The 22,201-nt window shown below is 39.2% G+C and overlaps 1 protein-coding gene across 3 annotated transcripts in view; it reads right to left on the bottom strand.

Moving 5' to 3' along the window:
* Positions 1 to 10,250: 10,250 nt before the first annotated feature.
* The window catches only part of abat (4-aminobutyrate aminotransferase), a 57,777-nt gene continuing 45,826 nt past the window's right edge, over positions 10,251 to 22,201 (bottom strand). For all 3 annotated transcript variants that reach the window (XM_051941299.1, XM_051941301.1, XM_051941300.1), the window contains 4 exons: positions 21,671 to 21,838; positions 20,462 to 20,608; positions 19,593 to 19,704; positions 10,251 to 13,524 (listed from right to left, as the gene is read on the bottom strand). In XM_051941299.1, the coding sequence (XP_051797259.1) occupies positions 13,403 to 13,524; positions 19,593 to 19,704; positions 20,462 to 20,608; positions 21,671 to 21,838 (549 nt within the window). In that variant the 3' untranslated portion in view covers positions 10,251 to 13,402. The remainder of the gene's footprint in view (positions 13,525 to 19,592; positions 19,705 to 20,461; positions 20,609 to 21,670; positions 21,839 to 22,201) is intronic.

Here is a 22,201-nt window from a genome sequence, read left to right as displayed (position 1 = left end):
AAGATGTTTATCCACCTCTGTTATGTCCACCCTGTTACTGTGTGTCCACCCTGTTACTCTACAAAACGGTAACAGGGTGGACGGTAACAGGGGGGACATTTAATGCTAAAGCTGTCCCTTACTGCTAATGTGATGAAAAACAAGATAGCACTTAGTGACAACCAAGGAAGATTTTTAACATATTTATCAACCATATTTTTGAAATGACCAAAAAGTATAATTTTCTGTTATAAAACAGGGTAACAGGGTGGACATCTTATGCTTTACCACGTCAGTCAAGCATTCTAAACCTCTCTTTGTTTAAAGAGAGGTACTTATTTTGCTTCCATTAGTTTGATTTTCCCTCCAAAAGTGTAAGCCACTTCCTGTATCAAGTGACGAGATGATGTATTAGGGGGGCGTGTGCAGAGATCTTTGTATCAAAGTAACAGGGTGGACAGTTGACTCAGGGACACAACATATTTTGAATATTTTAAGCAGTAAAAATGTATAAATAACAAAAAAATAACATTTGGGGAGGTAGATTATAAACGAAGCTGTGCAACAATAGTGAAAAGTGTTGGGTTTATTTTATTACTATTACTTTTATATGCATTTTTAATTGAGCAAACATGATTTGGGACATGGGAATTTGGCCTACTTATCCAAAAATAAGGGTAATTTTTTTAAATTGAAATATTCCTGCATACATATCATTGTATATTATGGTAGAGAACTGTTAACCATATAAGCCAGGCTTTTGAAAATTAGTATTAGGACATTTTTACCAAAAATATGCAATACTCTGTCATGGGGACTCAAATGGCACCGAATAGTAGCAATGACCCCTCCACGTCCGTCGGCTCCCCGCCGACTCTCCTCCGGTAATCAGTCCCAGCGTCAGCCCGGCTCTACACAAGATCTTGTCCGGTAAACGTCCGTCGGCTCTCCTCCGACTCTCCTCCGGTAATCAGTCCCGGCGTCAGCCGGGTCTATGCAGGATCTCGTCCGGTAAGCTGCGTGCTCCACCGGACCTCGACCTGTCCGCTGTCCTCCACTCGTGCGACTCCCTGTCCTCTGTCTGTGTGTCTTTTGTCCTCTGCTCCAGCCTGCTACTGTGGAGGCAATCAGGTCAGCCTAATCGTTACCACCTGTGTCAATTAACCTGACACTGCTTCCATACACTCTCCCCCACACCTCTCTCCCCTGCAGCTGATCTCTCCCCCGCCTATCGCCACACAGAAACAAAATAAAGGTCAGTTTTTTCATTTCTGAGACTGGAAGTGGTCATCAGCAAGTGTGAAGCGAAACAGAGTATGGTGCGTAGACTGTATATACATTTTTTTTCGTTAGTTTTCATGGTCAAAATGAGAGGTGGCCGATCTCAAAATAAATCAATTTAGAATTTTTAATAGAGCCCTAAAGTTTTGTAAAGCCAGGGGGCAGGGTTACTTGATTGACATTCCGGTCTGGAATGACTGACAGGTAGTATGGAATAGGCAGCCGAGACTCTGTCCTCCCGGTTTGGATTAACTTTGATGTGATCACTGTTGGTTTATTTATCGGTGGAGCAGCAGAACCTTTTCCACAGACAGTTTTCTTGCCTGTTGGCTTGTTTTAACCAGTTTCCTACCTTCGGCTGATTCTAACAGCAGACACTGAAAGGACTCTGATAGTTCGGTGTTTATTTTAATATCGGTGCCGCTTTTAATGCACTTTTTATGTAACTTTAGTGTCAGATATAATGTGTGCCATACACTCCAGATGTTGGTGGAGTTTATTTCAGTGTGTGTTGACCGGAGAAGAGAGTTAGCATCCAGTAAATATTTTAATGTTCGCGATGCTAACTGAGCTAGCTGCTCAGTCGTAGCCTGATTAAAGCTGGCATAGCACTAAGCTAATGATGTTTGTGTTGTGTTTCGTGTAAACAGCTGAAGTGTGTTGTGTTACTGTAATGTAGTACATGGAGATGCTGGTTCACATTAATGTAATGTTTAGAAAATCTAAATGTGATTAAAACAGGTTCTGTGTTGTCAGTAGTCCTGAATATCTGCTGAGTCTCTGAAGTTAAACTGGATAAAACAGTAAATCTGCTCTCTAATAGTCAACATTGTTCAATGATTGAGTCACAAGTTGTAGTATGTATTCCTACAGTGTAGACTGGAAAAATAATTTCCCAGAATATGTCCAAGGAATGATGTACGTTACAGTTATTACGTTATTACATTTAAATTGTTGCACAGATAAGCTGGATGATAAAATCCTCTCTCCAAAAGCTAAACAAACTGCAGGCCTTTCTTAGCCTAGCCGCGCTAGACCCAGCTCTGATGACGCAAGGGTCTAGTTACCCTCAGTAAGCCCCGAGGCTGGATGCTCCTAAAACTGGCCGACGAATCACCATGAAGTGTCGAGTCAGAAGGCGGGCGTAACTAAGTGACAACAGAGGCACGACGATTCTGACAGAAACAACCAGAAACAACTAGCCTAGCCGCGCTAGACAACCCACGGCAGCGAATTTAATTCTCTGCCAGGGTCGACAACAAAAACGACAACAGTCGTTGAGCTCCATTAGCACCGACTCTGAATAATCTTTCTGTTAACATGTCTTTAATATACTTGAGCTTCACTCATTGACTGTATAAATAAAGCTTCACCGAACTCCCGCATCCTCTGATTTCCGGCGCTCTAGGAACTACGTCAGCCTATTCGTTGCGCTGATTGGTTGTATACCTACCCAATTGCTGCAGAGTGATTTGAAATACAACCTTTTAGCCCACCTCCCTCCCTGCCGAGGGTAACTAGACCCTTGCGTCATAAGAGCTGGGTCTAGCGTGGCTAGGCTAGGCCTTTCTGTCTTTCTCTCTAAACTAAAACTACCAATGGGTTCCCTGTTTTCCTTTTTGAACAATTCAAAGGTCCCTCTCTATCTCCCCACACATCCACCAACCACTGGAACACATCTCCGAAGTTCGGCCAGGCCAGCTCAGCTTCCCCTCCTTCACCTGCCAGATGAAGGAGCCTTTTGAGAGGCAGCTAACATCGTGATTGGACTGTACTTTGGTCTGTTCCAATCCAGCTTCAGCTTCAGAGACAGCAGGCGGGATGGTTAATGGAGGTTGAGTGGACGAAGACATGCAGCTGAGTACAATCCAGAAAACAATAGAGGAGGGGTGCAGCGGCTCAGGGCCAGAACAAACAGAGTATATCTCTTAGAAAACATCATCATATACATCGTATATTGTATAAATAAAAGTCAAAGGACATACATTGTAGAATTGTTGTAATTGTGGGCTGACTGATGTACTGACTATCAGTATTTTATTTTGTACCAATTTATGGCAATAAATAAATTTAAAAATGGCACTTCATGACCTTTATCTACCTGTGGTCGCTCTGTCTTCTGGAGTGATTTGATTGGTTATACGTCACGAATAAAACTCCTTTAACTTAGCATCTGTAAACAAAACAAAAACATATCAACAAAGTTTTCTGTTAGAGTTAGAATCTGCTTGGAATTGACAAACTTCCTGTTTGTCAAAGAGGCCTTCTACCTGGACAGGTTTTGTTGGAGCTCATGCAACTAACATTTTGGGTAACTGCACTTTAATATGGATGGATGACACTGAATTAGAGTCTGTTTTAATGAGACTGAGTTCAGATGTGCAGCTCTCTCATTAAATGGTAAATTATTTCTCAGAATTCACAGAGAAAAGTCTGAAATGTTTGCTAGGTTAGTGTCCCACATGTTCTTTGGCTCAGCTAAAGCTAACTCTATGCAACTTCTGGATCTCTTGAGTTGCTTGTTGTTGAACTATCTTGCTAGAGGAGCTAAAATGGTTTCAGACCCCAGCGTTCAACCTTGTCTGCTACTCTGTTACTTACCGAGCAAATAAGAGCTTCATTGAACAAAGGACACATCCTGGGTGCTGTATTTATTGATTTCCGTAAAGCTTTCGACACAGTTAACCATCAGGTCTTACAAAATAAATTAAATTCTTTACATTTTTCTTCCAATTCCATAAAGCTACTTATCTCATATTTGAGCGGCAGAAAGCAGGTTGTAAATGTAGGTGGGGTCACTTCAAAACCATTGAACTGCAATATGGGAGTTCCTCAAGGCAGTATTTTGGGCCCTCTGCTCTTTCTCATCTATATAAATGATCTCCCGCTGGCAATCAGACAATCCCAAACACTCTTATACGCAGATGACACTGTCATTTTTGTCTCGGGTTTGGACTCAAACACTATCAATCAAAAGCTAAATTCAGACCTGCAATCTTTGTACGAATGGTTGCAATTCAATCATTTAACTATTAATATTAAGAAGACGGAATGTATGTACTTTCACTCCTTACAGCGACCCTTACCGATAACCAACGCTCCTACTATTGCAGGACAAGAGCTACAAATAGTGTCCAAATACAAATATTTGGGAGTGACACTTGATAAACATCTGGCATATGGTGACCACACCCAAAGATTGGTAACACAGATAAATCAAAAACTTTATGTTTACAGTAAAATTAGAAAACACTTAACCTTGTGTGTCTCTAGAACCTATCTTCACGCAGTGGTTCTCTCTAGTCTCTCATACTGTCTGCCCATCTGGACTTTAACATCTCAAGAAATCCTCGAACCGGTGGCAAGACTGTATAACAGGGCCTTCAAAATCCATCACAGACTCCCTGGTTGGACTCACCACTGTACTGCCCTGTCTTTGTCCGGTGCTCTAACATTTCAGAACTACACTAAGAGCCTTGGACTCAGGTTCTACCATCTTCTACAGAACAGCTGTCCTTCAACCGCGCTGTCTGCTCTGATTCCAAGGCTCAACTTTGGTTTGGGGCCAAGGACCAGGTCAGTCACAAACGAACTTCTTCGCAAACCACAATTCAAAAATAATTATGGGAAACAATCCTTTTTCTATCAATTTACGGAGTTCTGGAATCTCCTTCCAATGAACTTAAGGACAATAAGCTCGATAAGTCACTTTAAAAAGAGTATAACAAAACATCTAGCTGATACTTACCGCTGTAACCATCGGTAGAGCGAGTAAGGCCACCGTTGGAGTGCCCTCTCCTGTATGACTGATCGTTTGTTGTTAATAATGATGTTGTTTCTGTTGTTTGAGTGAATGTATGTCTTTGTCTACTGCAGAACAGGGACCTGCTGAAAATCAGTTAGTTAACTGAGTCAGGCTTGATTATGTTTTTAATTTTTCCCTGTTTAATAAAGAATAAAGAAAGAAAGAAGAAACTCAAAAAGTCTGAGATGTTTGTTCAAAATAAGCTCATTCTCAAGTCTTATCTGAACTGTTTAAACTTTTTTGTTTGAACTCTCCCTAAACTTAGGAGTTAATGACAGAGCAACACATCCAGACTCCGTCTCATTTATGTAGAGATTTAACATCAATAAATGACACTGAAGTTTAAGTGCAGTTTTTCAGATGCTTGTTGCACATGCTCCCGACCAAACCAGTTCAGGTGGAAGACGATGTGAAGAGAAAGCTCCAGAGGATGAATATCACACATTTAAGTTGTAAAACCTTTTACAGCTCAAGCTGCAGCAATTCACACATTATCAACTATCTTTCTGACTAAACTAAGATTAAAGGTGAAAAACTGCCTGATTCCTGCTTCATGAATGTAAATCTTTTTGTTTTTTATGACAGTAAACTGAATGTATTTGGGTTTGACAGTTTATAAACCAAAACAAGAAATGAATTACTGGAGAAAACAATCAACAGATTATTCAGTCCCTCCAGGATTTCGTGGGCGTTTTTCATGATTGTTGCGGCCGAAAATGCCTGAATTCCCGTCAGTTTTTCTAAAAAAAAAAATTGCGAAAAACGTTGCGATGTTTTAAGCTTATTTGTTGTGATGAAATTGCGGGAGACAGTGACAGTTGCTAAAAAGCTGCATTTTTCCAGCTTGTAGAACATGCTTCAGCACTGTAATTGACAATATTTATTCCGAAATTCATTATTTAACGTTCCAACCCATTTCCACAGAAACTGGCACACCATGGTGGGACATTAGTAGCAGCCAGATACTGGTTTAACATGAAGTGGTGGGTAGATTTGCGGAACAAAATGATAATTTACTATTGAATGAATCATATTTGGGCATCTGTCAGTAGCTTAAAAAGTTCATTTCACTTCCTGGCACACACGTGTTCACACACGCTCGCGGCTTGTCACGTCAATTCACAAGAACAACACTGAGAGAGCGCGGTACTCCACCAAGACTGTTCATTCCCTCACCTTGCACTGAACACAGGTGTGTGTTCCACATGTGTACGTACCGAATCGTGTGACCTAACTATGTAGCGGGCGACGGGAATTGATGGGACTCAGAAACACCCCCACAATTTAATCAGTTTTTCCTTGTGTCATTTACGATACGTCCACAGTGGTAGATTTGTTGTAGGATCACAATCGTGTGATCGTCAGCGGGCCACTGAGGTAGCGTTCACTCATTGCCATAGTTACCATGCTGCTATCAGACACCGTGCCGCTATAAATCCTGAACAAATCCGTGGATCCAAACTTTAAGCTGTATCACTGCAGAAGTCTAATCACTTGGATCCTGAAAATTTCATTCAAATCCCCGAATCTATTTTTGAGTGATGTTGGTAACAGAGGAATGATTCACACACACTGATCGTCACATAACTCCGCCGTGTTCTTTGGTGGAATAATTAATCTAATTTACCTCATTCTTTCAGTGCTCTAACGGATCTGGATGCAACAGTTTCCATCATGGTGATTTGTCTGGTCTGTTGTCCGCTCATTTCAGCCGTTTTAATATGTTTCGTGTTTTCAAAAAAAAGTGTGTATCAATCGATGATTTTTTTCCCCTTATTTTGTATTCCACCACAATATTGCACGGGTGTAAAACAGGTTGTTGAAGAACATTAGGGAATTAATTGTTTATCACGGTCTTCAGCAGTAATTTTTGTTGGTAAATGAGAGACATTTGTATCGCACATCTGCATCTTCAAACCAGAAACAAGAAAGTGAATTCGGTGACGTTATGTGCATTATGTGTGCACTGACAGCAGCTATGATTGGTGGAACTCACGGGAGGCAGGCCAAAATTGCGGGAAAGTTGTGGTGATTGGACAAAATTGCAAGGCCGCACAAAATTTGCAGAGAAATACTGCAGTCCCACGACGACAAGAATAAAATTTCTCAACAAAAACTAAATCTGCTGGTGGATTCCATTAAAGTCCTAATAAATGATTATAAAGTGTGATACTAAAGGTTTGTGGTGCTAAAAATCTCAAAGTAAAGATATCAAGTTGAACATCTGGATGGAAGCTGATAAAAGTTGACCTCCCTTCATTTCTCTGGAGCCGACTCCATGGATTTAAGGGATGGTGGTTAAAGACCTGCTCTTCTTGTCAAGAGAGTCTGGCTGCAGACCTCCCACCTGAGAACGCTAGACCTCGCCCCTGAGAACGCTATGCTGCAGGCTCCTTGCTCAGGTCGCCTCTAGCGTCAGGTCAGTCAGGACAGGAAGTGCACGGCAGGAACTTCAAAATAAGATCATGTTGACAATTTCGAAGGAAGCGGTTTTGTCGTAGATTTATATTTTATGACTCAACAGTGTAACGCGAAAAGCATGTTTATTAAATGTAGAATGCATGTTGATGTAGCCTATTCTGTATACATAGCATTTAGCATGGTTAGACGTTTGCCAGCAACATAATTGCATGAGCATCTGCACTACAACTCCGTCAATATAGCTTGTGCCTATTTCATACAGAAAAACAACGCTTGTTGATTGGACACCTGCCATTTATAATTGAATAGTTTCTTTTATTGTAAAGATTTGAACTAAATGTGCTTATGCATCTGTTTACATTGTGAACCTAACGCTCTTTTGAAGTGTAGTTATATCAAATCATCAACATATCAACATAATGAATCAAGCTTTTTTCATAGCCTCAACATCTCATGTATATAATGTATAACATGTTAATATATATTATACACAATATATTATTTTGTCTACCATCACATTAAATGATTCCAGCTATGTCTTGTATATCATACTTTACACCTGAAGATAGAAGACACAGAAGCCAATCAGATTTTATTAAATTTAAAAATGTCAGCATAGTTCTAGTTAAAACTGTATTGATTTTCTTAAAACGCACTAACCAATCTGTGATGTTCATGATATAAGGAACATAAATTATTGTGTGTGCATGATCTAAGAATAACAAATATGAAAAGATATTTTTATTGTTTTTTTCTGCCTTTAATTGTACAGATTATTGAATTATTCCTGAGTTTTGCATCCGGCATATGTCAAAAAATTCCGTCGGTCTGCAATTTCTTCGCAGAAGATCCATAAGTCCTCCACTTTACAGAAAGTGAATTTAAATGGCTCCAAGAGTTCTTCCTTCTCCTGGTCATCAATATTGGAGCCTTCATCCTCAGACCAAAGTCTCTGGTACTGCTGCACAGCCTCTGCCAGTTCCTCTTCTGCCATTGTGAGGGCACAGGGCAACTCCACCTTGTCTGCAAACAAGTGCTGGTTTTCTAAAACCCAAGCTGCTGCTTGTCTACATTCTGAGATTATGGAAAAGACAGAGAGACAGAGAGAAAACGATTAGTCTTCCTATAGCAAAACTGCTGTACAAACAGTTCCATAAGTTATTAATGTACAAATTACAGCACATAGAAAGTAGCAAAAGGCAAGTGAAACAGCAAACATATGCAACCCGTGGATTCGTTTTTTTGGGATACATAAATTTCACTTACCGTAAATGTACTACGCGGAGTTGTGTTACTCGAAAAAGTAACACATTGCAGCTGTTAAAGTCCGGAGTCTTGCGCTTCCTCTTCTCTGGATTAAATAGCGGATCGCAAACGGTATGCATGAAGATGCATACCGCCACCTACTGTACCAAGTGTGTAACCTCATTGGTTTCTGTCTGGAGTCCTTTTACAGACGCACAAAAAGGTTGTTTATTCCGGGCCTGACACTGGCGGCGACTTGAGAGGGGAGCCTGCACCGGAAGCGGCCTCACTCAGGAGGTCTGCAGCTGGACCCCCCTCCTTCCAGTCGTCTTCCTTCTAGTCGCTGTAAAAAGTCACTCCATCCTCGCCAACCTCAACACCACTTCGTGACAACTTGTTCTGCCTTCAACCTCATGGAAACTCCAGAAACTCGGGAAAACCCGTCGAGACTCGAAGAACTCATCGGGCGGGGGATGGTGTGGTGTGTGGTGAGGGAGTAGAAGTGGGAGGTTACCACCCCCGCCACTCTTCCCCCTGACTCCATCTTGGCTCCATCCACTTTATTAGGAACAGAAACTACACTGACAGAGAGACGACGAAACTTTTTTTTTTTTAATCATTCTGATCTGTAGCTCAGTAAATTAAGGGTTTATCTGTGGAGCTGCAGGTCACTGGTTCAAGACCAGACCATTCTTAATTGTTATCAAAATCCTGATAAAGACAGAGGTGGGCCTTGAACCCACTACCTTCCACTCAGTAAGACTACTGAGTCTTCACAGTCTACCATATCTCAACTCCAAACCATATATCCCTGACCCTAAACCTAACCCTTACCCTAATGCGAACCAGAACCCTGACTCTAACCCAACCCTAAACCTAAACCTGATCCTAATCCTAACCCTCATACATTATGAAACACAAAAAGTGTCTCATAATATCCCAAGTGACTCAAAATGGTTTGAAATGTAACCACTTCCTGTGGAGTGAAATTTTCAAATTTTCACTTCTGCACATCCCTATTGAAAATAAATGGGCGAACATTTTCGCATTACTCTCCCGAACGACAGGTGCAAGACATTTGGAAATGTGATCTGCCAAACATAACTCAACCCCAACCCTTATCCCTAATCCTAAACCCAACGTGACCCCGAACCCTAACCCCCATCCTTACCTTAACCCTAATCCTGACCCTCATAGTATGAAACCCAAAAAAGTGTCACCACAACCCTATCCCAAATGACTCAGAATGGTCTGAAACCTGCTTCTAACCACTTTCTGTCAAGTGAATTTTCGAAGTCGCGCTAGTTTTCACTTCAACGTATCCCTATTGAAAGTGAATGGACAAACATTTTCGTGAAAATCGTCCCGACAGGGCCGTAGACGTTTGAAAATGTGATCCGTCAAACATAACTCAACCTCAATCCCTATCCTACCTACCACAAATTTAAAGTAACTTGTGTTCAAATAATTAATTTTTGTGTTACAAGGTTAAGAATTTATTTAAAAAAGAAACACTCTACAAAGTTACTCAAATCTTTATTTATCACATTACATGGAAGGAACAACAGTTAGAGCCATCTAACATTATTACATCAATAGTCATCTATCTCAGATCACAAGAGCGAGTAGTTAATATCAAAATTCTTTTAAAGAAAATTATTACAAATACTCAATGTAATACAGACTGACAACATGGAGACAGGCACTGTTGTCATCATCACAATTGCGCAACATCTGGCATGTTACCAATCCCTCCCTGCTTGCTTCATTACATTTTCATTAAAAAGTATGTTTAATACTAAATATTAACTCATACAAGACAAACTAACCCTGGGAACAATTTTTTTTTAATACATCAGATGAGATCTAATTTATGCAAAATGAGTGTATAAAGTTGTAAATGTAGTAAATAGTGTTTGTGTGTGTGTGTGTGTGTGTGTGTGTGTGTATATATATTATATATATATATATACACCGGGCTTTGCAAAAGTTCTGTTACACGATTTCATGATCTTTAGAGACGTTTACATGTCGGAGTGAAAAATTCCATTAAACAAACTGAAAGTTCTACCTTATAGGCAGGTGTCATTAACACAAATTTGTTCTCCGGTGAAGTTGTATCAAGATGGAAGTCAAAAGAGTTGGGATATCTGCTCTCCTTCATGCTGGCCACAACAAGTCTGACAGAGCCAAGCAGCTGAACATCAGACGGATGACTGTCCACAGAGTCGCGGAGAGGCTCAAGAATGGTGAAGATCTTTCAGATGATCTTTCAAGAATGGTGAAGACCTGAAAGATCTTCACCATTCTTTAGCCTCTCCGCGACTCTGTAGACGGTCATCCGGCTGATGTTCAGCACGAAGGAGAGCAGATATCTCAAGTCTTTTGACTTCCATCTTGATACAACTTCACCGGAGAAAAAAAAATTGTATTAAAGACACCTGCCTATAAGGTAGAACTTTCAGTTTATTTAATGGAATTTTTCTCTCCGACATGTAAACGTCTCTAAAGATCATGAAACCGAGTGTAACAGAACTTTTGCAAAGCCCGGTATATATATATATATATATATTAGATATATATATATTAGCTTGCATTGTTAACAATAACAAACAAAATAATGTAATAATGTAGTAACACAATTTATGAATCTGAAAAAACTTCATGGATCATTCACAGACACCACTGAAGGTCTCAACTGTTATATTAAACCAGCTTAAGCAGATTTACAAAATCCAAATTAAATTCAAGAATTTATAATTTTTTTCCTGTAAATTTGTTTGAGATTATACTACAGGTTTGAATTATCCATTATATAATGTATTTATGGACCATCCTGTTAGACTAACCTCTGCTTAAAGTTCAAGGTCGGACACTTTGCTACAGCTAGCTGTGTTTGGGTCTGTCTCACCCTCCTCCTGCACCCTGGAAAAACTCAGCAAGTTGCCTTATCAAAGTTTATTTTTGAGTCTGAAATGGGCGAATTCTCATTTTTGCCCAGTGTTGTCATTGGGGAGAGAGAAATATCCATTAACCCTGCACATTGTGAAGTGTTTTAAGTGGATAAGACAAACCCAAGCAGTAACTAGTAACAAGCCTGATTTGTAATCTTCTAGTTGTTATTAACTGCTGACTCTGTCACCAAATATCGTCAGTCATCCAGGTCTGGATGACTAAAAACAATCACTTTGAACTGAAGAGGCCTTTTCGATAACAGTAAAACAGCTTTAAGAATCTGAAGCCAATTAAAAATTCACAACCAAAAAAAATGAGACCTGAAAATGAAAAGTAAATCAATTTCCGATAAAGAAAATCTGGCAATTGAAATTAAGCTTGTTTATGGATTTCTGCTCTGATTTGAGTGATTAGTGATATATATTAGATTAGATAAGATTTATGTAGCATGCAGGCACTAAATTATCTATGACATTTTCGTGGTTCATTTAAGATTACCATTGTTCTGGGCTAAAACATTTCAAGCTGAAAAATAATTTCTATTAAGAGCAACACAATAGTCATTATCTTAACATGGACAGTTCTAATGGACAGCATTAAATGACATGCAAGCTGACATATTAGTTTTATTGTATGTTCATATATAGTGTCATCACTAACACTGACACAGAATTCTGTATCCAGGATGACTGCTTGCCTTCGTACAACAAACTAAGATCACAGTGACTTTGAGCCAGGCAGAGATGAGATAATGCCACCATATGAGTAGTAAAAGAAGTTGCATTGAACATTTTGTTCTAAGCCATTAGTAAAGCTTCATTAGGGGTTTGGATATTAACTATATTATTTAAATGTATTGATTTTTGCGGCACCTGTTAAAGTGAACAGACTTGGTTTAGCCAGGTTCCAGACCTTTAAATCTCATACATCTCAGACTTATTCAGAAATTCCAAAAAGTCAGAAGTTGTGCACTTTGATGGTTACTATTCGTAGATGGAACAAAAACCCAAACCAAGTTTTGTAGGCCAGATAAAGAACAGAAACGTCATCTTTATATACCAGTATCAAAAAATTGACAACTGAAAAAGTGCCACAAAAATGAAGCAACAAATACAGGTTGCTTTAAGTTGACTTACAGAAATACCTTTTACACCAGCATTTGTTCAGTCAACAACTGCTACCACAGAACTTTGTGAAATTAAATGGCAACTCACATTGAATTTTGAAATGCTACATTTTGGAAAATGACACTGTGTGATGTGTCAACATACAGACTTTGGCTAAGCCTGTTTTCTGAAATGACTGTGTAAGAAGTTGATGGGGACAGTAAAGGGCATGCTAGACTTACTGACATGATGGGAACAGTAGAACAATTCTGGAGTTATTTCAACAGATTTATTTTCCAGAAACATGAACATTGTAAGAAATCTCAGCTATTGTACCTGCTTTGAATGATTTTCTGGGTACATCTTTGTGGCAGCACAAGTAAGAGAAACTTGTCATGATTTCTGGATAAGGAGATGGCAAATATTGACTTTTGCGAATATAACTGGCCCTAAATCTGGAAACAGAGATTTGATAGAATATGTGATTGCGTAGATTGTGCTTATCACGACATATAGACTGTCTAGAATTCCCTTCATTGCATTCTGGACTAACTCAGGTTGGCCAACACATCATTGGCCTGTTTTAATCATATTTCTTCAGGATCAGAATTTATTTGTGGTTGGCCAACACATCATTAAAGATGTTGAGCAAGAGATGAACATGGTACTCTTTGAAAACAAGCGCTGGACGGAAACGGATTGATCGATCCCCACATCCTCCAAGGAGGACACCTGTCAATGACAAACAGTGTTACTACAGCAGTGTTCAAAAAAGTGCATAGAAAATATTTATTGTATTTATTGTATGGTATTTAATGGAAAACAAAAAGAAAAAAGTTATCCACGACCTATCCTGTCACGAGCATGGAATGACTGGAAAATACAAAATGGAATGACTGCAGAATGTGTATTATGTCATCAATTACACTTGTCAGTCTTATCTGAGTCTTGTCCTTGTCTATACTACACTACCGTTCAAACGTTTGGGGTCACCCACCACTTGTCAGTCTTATCTGAGTCTTGTCCTTGACTATACTACACTGCCATTCAAAAGTTTGGGGTCACCCACACAATTTCATGTTTTCCATGAAAACTCACTTTTGTTCATGTGCTAACATAATTGCACACATCATCAATTAGCCTTTCAATACGATTAGCTAACACAATGTACCATTAGAACACAAGAGTGATGGTTGCTGGAAATGGGCCTCTGTACCCCTATGTAGATATTTCATTATAAGTCAACCGTTTTCAGCTGGAATAGTAATTTACCACATTAACAATGTCTAGACTGTATTTCTTTTTTTGTTAACAATTTTTATTGAAGTTTTAGGAATAGAAAAGACATGGTACAAGTACAAACTAAGAACAATCCCAAATCCAAGTAATTTTGTATCCAGAAATAAGGCTGAATTGGGTAAAAACATCCAAGATATGAGGTATAGATGAGGGAACATTATTAACATAAAGAAGTATGTCATCTGCGAAAAAAGACAGGGAATGATGTGTGTTACAAAAGGAAACGGACAATATGTGGATGCTGTCTTATTTTTTGGGCTAGCGGTTCCAAGGAGAGAGAAAATAAAAGGGGGGAAAGGGGGCATCCCTGGCGGGACCCCCTTGATATAGATATTGGGGTGGACAAAATACCATTCGCTGTCACCATTGCGGAAGGGTTGGCATAAAGAACCTTAATCAGCTGGATAAAATTTTTGCCAAAGCCAAGCCTTTTAAGAACTTCCCATAGATACAGCCATTCAAGCCAATCGAAGGCTTTTTCGGCATCAAGGGACAACACTGCACAGGGTGTTTGAATATCCTTTGAAAAATGTAAGACATGGAGTAATCTGCGAATGTTGTCACTGGCAAGACGAGATTTTATGAAACCAGTCTGATCACAGTGCACTACTTTAGTCATGTAAGTCTCCATCCTGGTAGCCAAAACCTTAGCATAAGCCTTTACTTTGGCACATAAGATACTTAAAGGTCTATAGTTATTGCATGAGGTGGGGTCCTTATTTGGTTTAGGTAAAACAGTAAGTAAAGCCATGTTAACGTCATAAGGAAATGAGCCCTTTACAACAGCAGCCTGAATCATCTCTAGCATGTACTGCCCCAGTTCCTCCCAAAACCTTGCATAAAATTCTGGGGGTATGCCATCCCAACCTGGCGATTTCCCCTTTTTCATACTATGGATGGCCTCCCCCAGTTCTTCTAATGTAATGTGGGACCCCAAGTTGTTCGCCTCTTCTAGAGATAACAATGGGAGATTTAGATCTCTTAAAAAGTCTTTATATATGTCCGTGTCAAATGCTATCTCTGAAGTGTAAAGATTTGAGAAGAAATGGCTAAACTCTGTGTTAATTTCTTTAGGACTTGTTAATTGACCATGAGTAGAGTTAATTGATGTAATATTGGAGAATTTTTCATTTTGTCTTAGCCTCAAAGCAAGAAGGTGACTTGGCCTTGGTCCATTAAAGTAATAATTTCTCTTAGTTCTTTGTATTAAGAATTCTGCTCTATGCCTCAGTAACGAATTTAGTTCTATACGTGTCATGTCGATAGATTTCTTTACATAATCAGAATAAGAAACTTGTTGTTTTTGCTCCAACATTGATAATCTCCCCTCAAGTTAAATTATTGTAGCAAGTCTGCTCTTATTCTCATATGAAGAGAACGAGATTGCAGTGTTTCTTATGAACCCTTTTAAAGCCCCCCAAAAGATGCAAGGATCATCCACTGAGCCTTTATTTATTGAGATAAATTCACGTAACTGCTCTTTAAAGAGGTCACAAAATTTCTTATTGCTCAACAGTGCAGTGTTAAAACGCCACCTGCTGGCCTTTTTAGGTGTTTCTTTAAGTTCAATCTTGGACAAAACTATACAATGATCAGATAGTGGGGTGGGCAAAATTACAGCACTGCAAATTTCAGATATTAAGGAGGCAGAAACAAGTATGTAGTCAATACGTGAGTAGGTCTTATGTCTATTTGAGTAAAAGCTGTATTGGGTCACAGAGGGATTTATGGCTCGAAATGTGTCTCTAAGACTAAAGTCTGTTATTAATTTGTTCAGGGATGTGGAAGAGGAAACCTGTGAATGCTGGCCCAAAGAATTGGCCCTGTCAAGTACAGGGTTGATAATGGTGTTCATATCTGCTCCCAAAACCAGGGCGTAATCCTGCAAACCGGATAAAAGGTCAGTTAAATAGCTGAAAAAATTAGGGTCGAAGACATTTGGAGCATAAATTGAAATAAATACTATCTTAATAATATCTTCCTTCCTGCTAGCATTGTTTTAATGTAAGAGACACATCCATCTTCTCCTCCGTATTTTTCTATAATCGTCAATGATAATGACCGTTTAATAACCACTAGTGATCCTCTAGTTTTGGAAGTAAAAGAGCTAGAAGCAGCCACATAATAATTTCTGTTGCTAAAGCGTGGGACATCACTAGCCTTCAGATGTGATTCTTGAATAAATGCCACATCCACCTGATGCCTATGCAGAAAATCTAAACAAGCAGTACGTTTCACTGGGCTATTTAAACCATTTGTATTAAAACTTGCAAACTGTAGAGTAGTCATTATGACAAGAAATGCTTTGGTTGCAAATGAGCATAACATTGCCAGAGATTGATCAAATAATGATCATTCTTCCCATTATGTACCAAGGCACTAATAGGCAGCAGCAAACAAAGTTCCCTTAATAGTATGTTAGTACCATCAGACATCCAAGTCAGAAAGAAAATAAATACCATCATTAAGATTAATATCTTCCCACAGTATGGTTGAGGCCATATGGTAAGTATCAACATTTCTCTGCCGCAAAACCCATTTATGAACAATAACTACCCTTGAACTACAAGTACGAAAAATAAAAAAACAAAACATAATAACTCTCATGATGAAACCAGAGAAACAATGTCTAAAGGAGAAAAAAATCAACAAATAAAAAACAAACCCCTTAACTAATCAGACACCCGGCACTGAGAAAGCTGGCTAAGCTCAGTCAGTGATGCCCACCCCCTGAGGGTATATATGCCATGATCTACATAACAATAACGTCAGAAATCATATTATTAAACTGTTGTAACAAACAAGCTCTGTAAGCTGTTGAGGTTCAACATATGTAAAGTCAATTATTTTAATAATTTGAAGAGACAATATATGATTACGCCATATATACATATATAAACAAAATACTGACTAATGAACATATTTCTATATAAAACAATATATATATCTATATTATCATTTTCTGATATATCTTTTTTAATATATATGTATGAATTATATTGAGTCTATATGATTTATATAATAATTTTCTCTGATATATTGATTATATTAATACTCCATCTGATTTATATATATTCATTTTCTCTGATATATAACTTCTATCTATTGTTTTATATAGAAATATGTGTTCATTAGTCAGTATTTTGTTTATATATGTCTATATAGCGTAATCATATATTGTCTCTTCAAATCATTAAAATAGGCTAATTGACTTTACTGCCGTTATCTGCTTCTCTAACATATATTAGTGTGTGTGTGTGTGTGTGTGTGTGTTTACAGTGTTTGCAAAATACCTGTCTACAGTCGAGCTTAATATCAGAATATTCTATTACTGTTAATCCCGCTATGAATATTAAAATACGCTGAACCATTTGTCCTGTATCATAGCTACATGTATGACATTTGCAGCAAAAAATAAAAATGAAAACGTGTGAAAATCAGTTTAATATTCAGAGTTAAGATGGATTAAATGCGCTGTCAAACAGCGCTGAGTGGAGCGGGTGACCGGACCAAGAGGGCGGCCGTATTTCTCGCTGCGCAGCAGCCCGAGCGGCGTCTACTCTTTATTATGTCTATGGTTGCAAGTACACACTACTGATCCCGTATGTTTGGTCCTGTTGTCGCGTCTCTTCCCTCCGCCGGGTGAAAAACTTGCTGGGCATTTGGTTGTTAGAGCGCTTTTCGTACAATTTCCTGGCATGTTTTTTCTTTTTCATGTGGTCTATCAGCGCTTGGCATCCTCTGTCGCTGTATTTTGTCTCATCGTCGCACACCATGCACCTCGCTTTCCCAGCTACATCTAACTTTCGATAATGCTCTCCAATCGTTGTTTCCAACTCGTGCTTTTGCCAGCGCACTGTTGACAACTCCGTGCGATCCAACCCTATACCCCTTACACCCTATATATTTTTTCTCATCGAATCTGGGCGATTCGCGTTGGGTCTCAAAATTGATACCTCGATACGCGAATTTTCGCGGATCCGCGACCAAATAACATGCCTGCATAATGAAAGTTACCAGCGTTAGTCCCCATCTTCATTCTGCTTGTTTAGGAAATCATCCACCTCTCGGCGACAGTTGAAGACGTGCTGTGTGGAGCCTTGGATCAGCTTCAGCCTTGCAGGGTACAGCAGAAATGTTTGGAAGCCCAGCTTCTTCGCTGCCTCGATAGATGCGGAGAATTCCCGGCGGCGAATGATCGTGAAGTTGCTATAGTCCGCCGAAAAGAGGATATCCCTGCCGTCCAGTCGTACAGGGGAGCGGCGGGCTGCCTGGAGAATCCGGTTGCGGTCGGAGTGTCGGAGCATGTTACAGATGAGCGTCCTCGGGGAGGATGAAGAGCCCTCACGCCGCTGACCGATCCGGTGAGCTCTCATGATTTCAACGTTGTCATCACCAAGGGCAGGAAATCACTTCAGGAAGGCTGCAGCCAGGAACTGGGAGGCATTGGAGCCCTCGGTGCCTTCAGGAATGCCTCTAATACGGATATTGTTCCGACGGTTTCGGTCTTCGAGGTCGGCAAGTTTTAACTCCAGCTCGGCTACCTTCGTCTTGTTGGTGGCGGTGATCTTTTCTGTGGAGTCCATGCGCTTGAATAGTAGGGACGTATCCGACCGAAGTTTGGACATATCTTTCATGCATGTGGAGATGTCATTGCGCATTTTGTCCAAAGTGTCATTTAGCTTGATTGTGCTAGTTAGCTTATCCTTGATGCCCCCTGTCAGTTCGCTGGATACTTCATTGGAGTTTCCTTCGGTCTGTTTGACTGACCGCTGTTGTTTGCTTCTTTGAGACTGCATAATCAAAAATCTGCGTTGTGAACCCCTTAGTAGCTTGTTTATCACTTTAAATTAAACAATGCTGGGGGGGAAAGGGCAAGAGAGAAAGAGCTATGCAGCCATCTTGTCTTCAGGTCACGTGTCTCCTCTGGACTGTATTTCTGATCATTTAATGTGATTGAAAAAATGTCTTTCTTTCATAAATACGGACATTTCTAAGTGACCCCAAACTTTTGAAGAGTAGTGGATATGAGGTGGTTTCAGGAACTGGAGAGAGAGATTTTTTAAATCTGTGTTCAGCTCTTACCGTTTTTGTGTATTCAGTTTTTCCCTGAATCTGTGCAGTTTAAAGCTTAGTTTTGCTTTTGTGATCCTTAAATTAATGTTTACTTTACTTTTACCTTCCTACGCTTCCATTCATATTAGAGCTGTGTTAAGTTACTGCTGATATACACAGAATCACAATAATGTAATTTTTAAAATTTGGCCAAAGAAAGTCAGAGGAAGAAATGGAGAATCAGTCTATCATCTCTTAGCTTTGCAAAACACATTGTATTGCCAGTGTAACCTAACATTAGGGAAAAACCCACAGGTATACGTCTATGACGGTATACACCCCAAACTTTACTAAACATGTCCTACTAAACATGAGAGTTCACAAGAATGAATGAACAGTAGCCCCCTAAACAAGAAAAAGACAATGATTTTTTATAGTCTTTATACCTTTGTCTCTGGCCTTGACCAGGATCGTATCACGTGTTGCACCATCACAGATGTCAATGGCACAGAAGGTTCCCTGTCCTCGAGCGCGGCTCAATATGCCGGGGTACTGAGCCTGGGGATTAGAAGCATGTAGGTCATGTTCACACACATTTAGGTCATCCAAGCATGAGCTGAACTACAGTAAATGTGTTTATATCTGAGACAATAAAAATTCAACATAACTACACTGATTTACAATTCAGTAAACCATGACTTTAATACAGCCAGAGGTATTCAGGGAATAGCTATCAATAGTCTGGCAAAATGTATGGGTTTGGGATGGGTATAGATTTGATCAATACAACTGCTTGTATGAATAGCCTATATCAGTCCAGTACTTTGTTGATATGGTTCTTTTTGATACTGTGCAGGAAAATAAATTCACAACAAAATTTGTTTATATTTTTATAATAAAATATTCTAAAATGGTAACAGCTATGCTTACAACAGAATATGATGTATAGTATAAATGCAAAATCTATAATGATGAATAGCAGAATAGCAAAATATGAATAGCATAATTCACTGTCATTCCACCTGTCTTTTGGTGCTGCAGATTTATTGTTTGACAGGTGTTTGACAGATAGCACAAGCAGAGGGAGGAGGGGCTTGCTGGATAGTCATCAAAAATGCCATTCAAGATTCAGTCGAGATGAGGTCAAAGAGTATGAGGAATGCATTTTATAAAATGTGTGGAAAAACATATAGCATATATAGAAGGCATAATACATCATGCCTGCTTAGCTGAATTACATATAAAATTAATAAATATATTTGAACCAAGTGAATTAAACTGCAACTATAAATATCAGGACACACAAGCACTGTACCTGTAGCTCATAAAGTCCATTTAGCAAGGCTTTCCCTGAACGAGTCACCTCCTCCAGAAGGTTTTCTCTACGAATCACGTTGAGAACCTCAGACAGGAACAAGTTCTTTGATGGGTCACCCATCCATGTGTTAAAGATGCGGTATGGCTGAAAAATATGGAAACAAAATAGGATCAAAAATACTGTTGCTGTGTGCATCTGAAAGCATGAAAACATTTTGTATGTTTACATTCAGAAGCAAGAAAATATTTTTTATTAAATAAATTCAAATGTATTAATGTACAAATAATATCAGAATAAATACATTTATTTTTTAATCTGTAAGATCTGTAATTGTGTATGGCATTTTGTGAATGAATCAGAAAGTTTTGCAAACTATTTTTTTTAAATGAATCCTTTACATCTACATAAAAAGTTGGTCCTATTGCAAAGAACCACCATGTTCAGACTATAGCCCAGAATGGGCCAAAGGATAGCTTTCACATTTTGATTTTGAAGTGACAGCCAAAGTAGGTTCTGCTACAAGCTTAGAAAAGGAGGGGTTAGGAGGTGTAAATTCCTTGTTGTAATCTGAAACCATACCACTTGATGCCACTAAATCAGACTAGTCCTTTAGGTGCAATTACAGACTTCTGACTTTGTATTTATTAGGTAATATTCCGAATATGGTCAAAAAGGCCAAAACGGTGACTTGTTTTCATTCAGCCCAGGTGTGTATTCTAGTTTGAGGCAGTCACGTAATATGCAAGCCACAGTGCAGTATTAAAAAAAATTAAGTTTAAAGTTTATCTGCCATATCAGTTCAATTCTAAGAAATGGGCTGTGCTCACTTAGTCTTTTGTTTAATGAGGAAACAACTACAGATATTGGTAAGAAGAGGAGATAGAGAGGCCAATGTGGAGAACAAGATCTACTTTTGCAACGATCAAACAAGAGTCAAACCCGAGGAACACAGTTGACTAGAGGTCTACAAAGTTTGTTTGATTATATTTCTAAGACAAAAGATTTTTGTGTTTCAAATTTTGCAAATAATGTGATGTGTGACTTGTATGCTGAGTGCTGGCTCCACCTTGGGTCCATACCCAGTTGGAAAGTGTGTGTGGAGCTTTTTGGCTGTAATTTGAATATTAGTTGTATTGGTGTGCAGCTGACTTCTGTTTTTGAGGCTGAATTTTAATATAGAATAAAAACAAACACAAAATGTAAAACCTTATCTGCCTGCAGTTCATCCTTGTGGTAGTAGCCCCCAGTCAGAAGCTTCTTGCTGAAGGAGACAATGTCTGCAGGGTCATCCATGCCCCAGTGCTCATGGGCCCAAAACTTTCCTGTGCCACCCCCACCAGTCTGAACTTCATCTACATGAAAACCACAGCCATGCTGGTGGGATAAAAAGTAAAAGACTGAGCATGGGAGTGACTAAATTAGACAGATCATGAATACAAGCATAATGTAAATTTTAATCTCATCCAAATGCTGCTGATATGATAATAGAAGATCTGTGGATGGATTGCAGCTGCCACAAGATTAAAATGTGCATGGATTTTTGAGATTTACTGCAGTACAGTCAAGTCAAGTTAATTTTACACATATAATCCAATACCAGAAGTCAAACTTCATTCAAGTAACTTTGCAATCTGTTAATGCTCTACAGCAGGGGTCGGCAACCTTTAACACTCAAAGAGCCATTTCGACCCGTTTCCCACAGAAAAGAAAACACCGGGAGCCGCAAAATCCTTTTGG

This window comes from Acanthochromis polyacanthus, chromosome 21 (genome assembly GCF_021347895.1).
Source record: "Acanthochromis polyacanthus isolate Apoly-LR-REF ecotype Palm Island chromosome 21, KAUST_Apoly_ChrSc, whole genome shotgun sequence".
In the NCBI taxonomy this organism is placed as follows: Eukaryota; Metazoa; Chordata; class Actinopteri; family Pomacentridae; genus Acanthochromis; species Acanthochromis polyacanthus.
The sequence above is the reverse complement of the archived record's forward strand: the minus strand, read 5'-3'. Positions and strand labels throughout refer to the sequence as shown.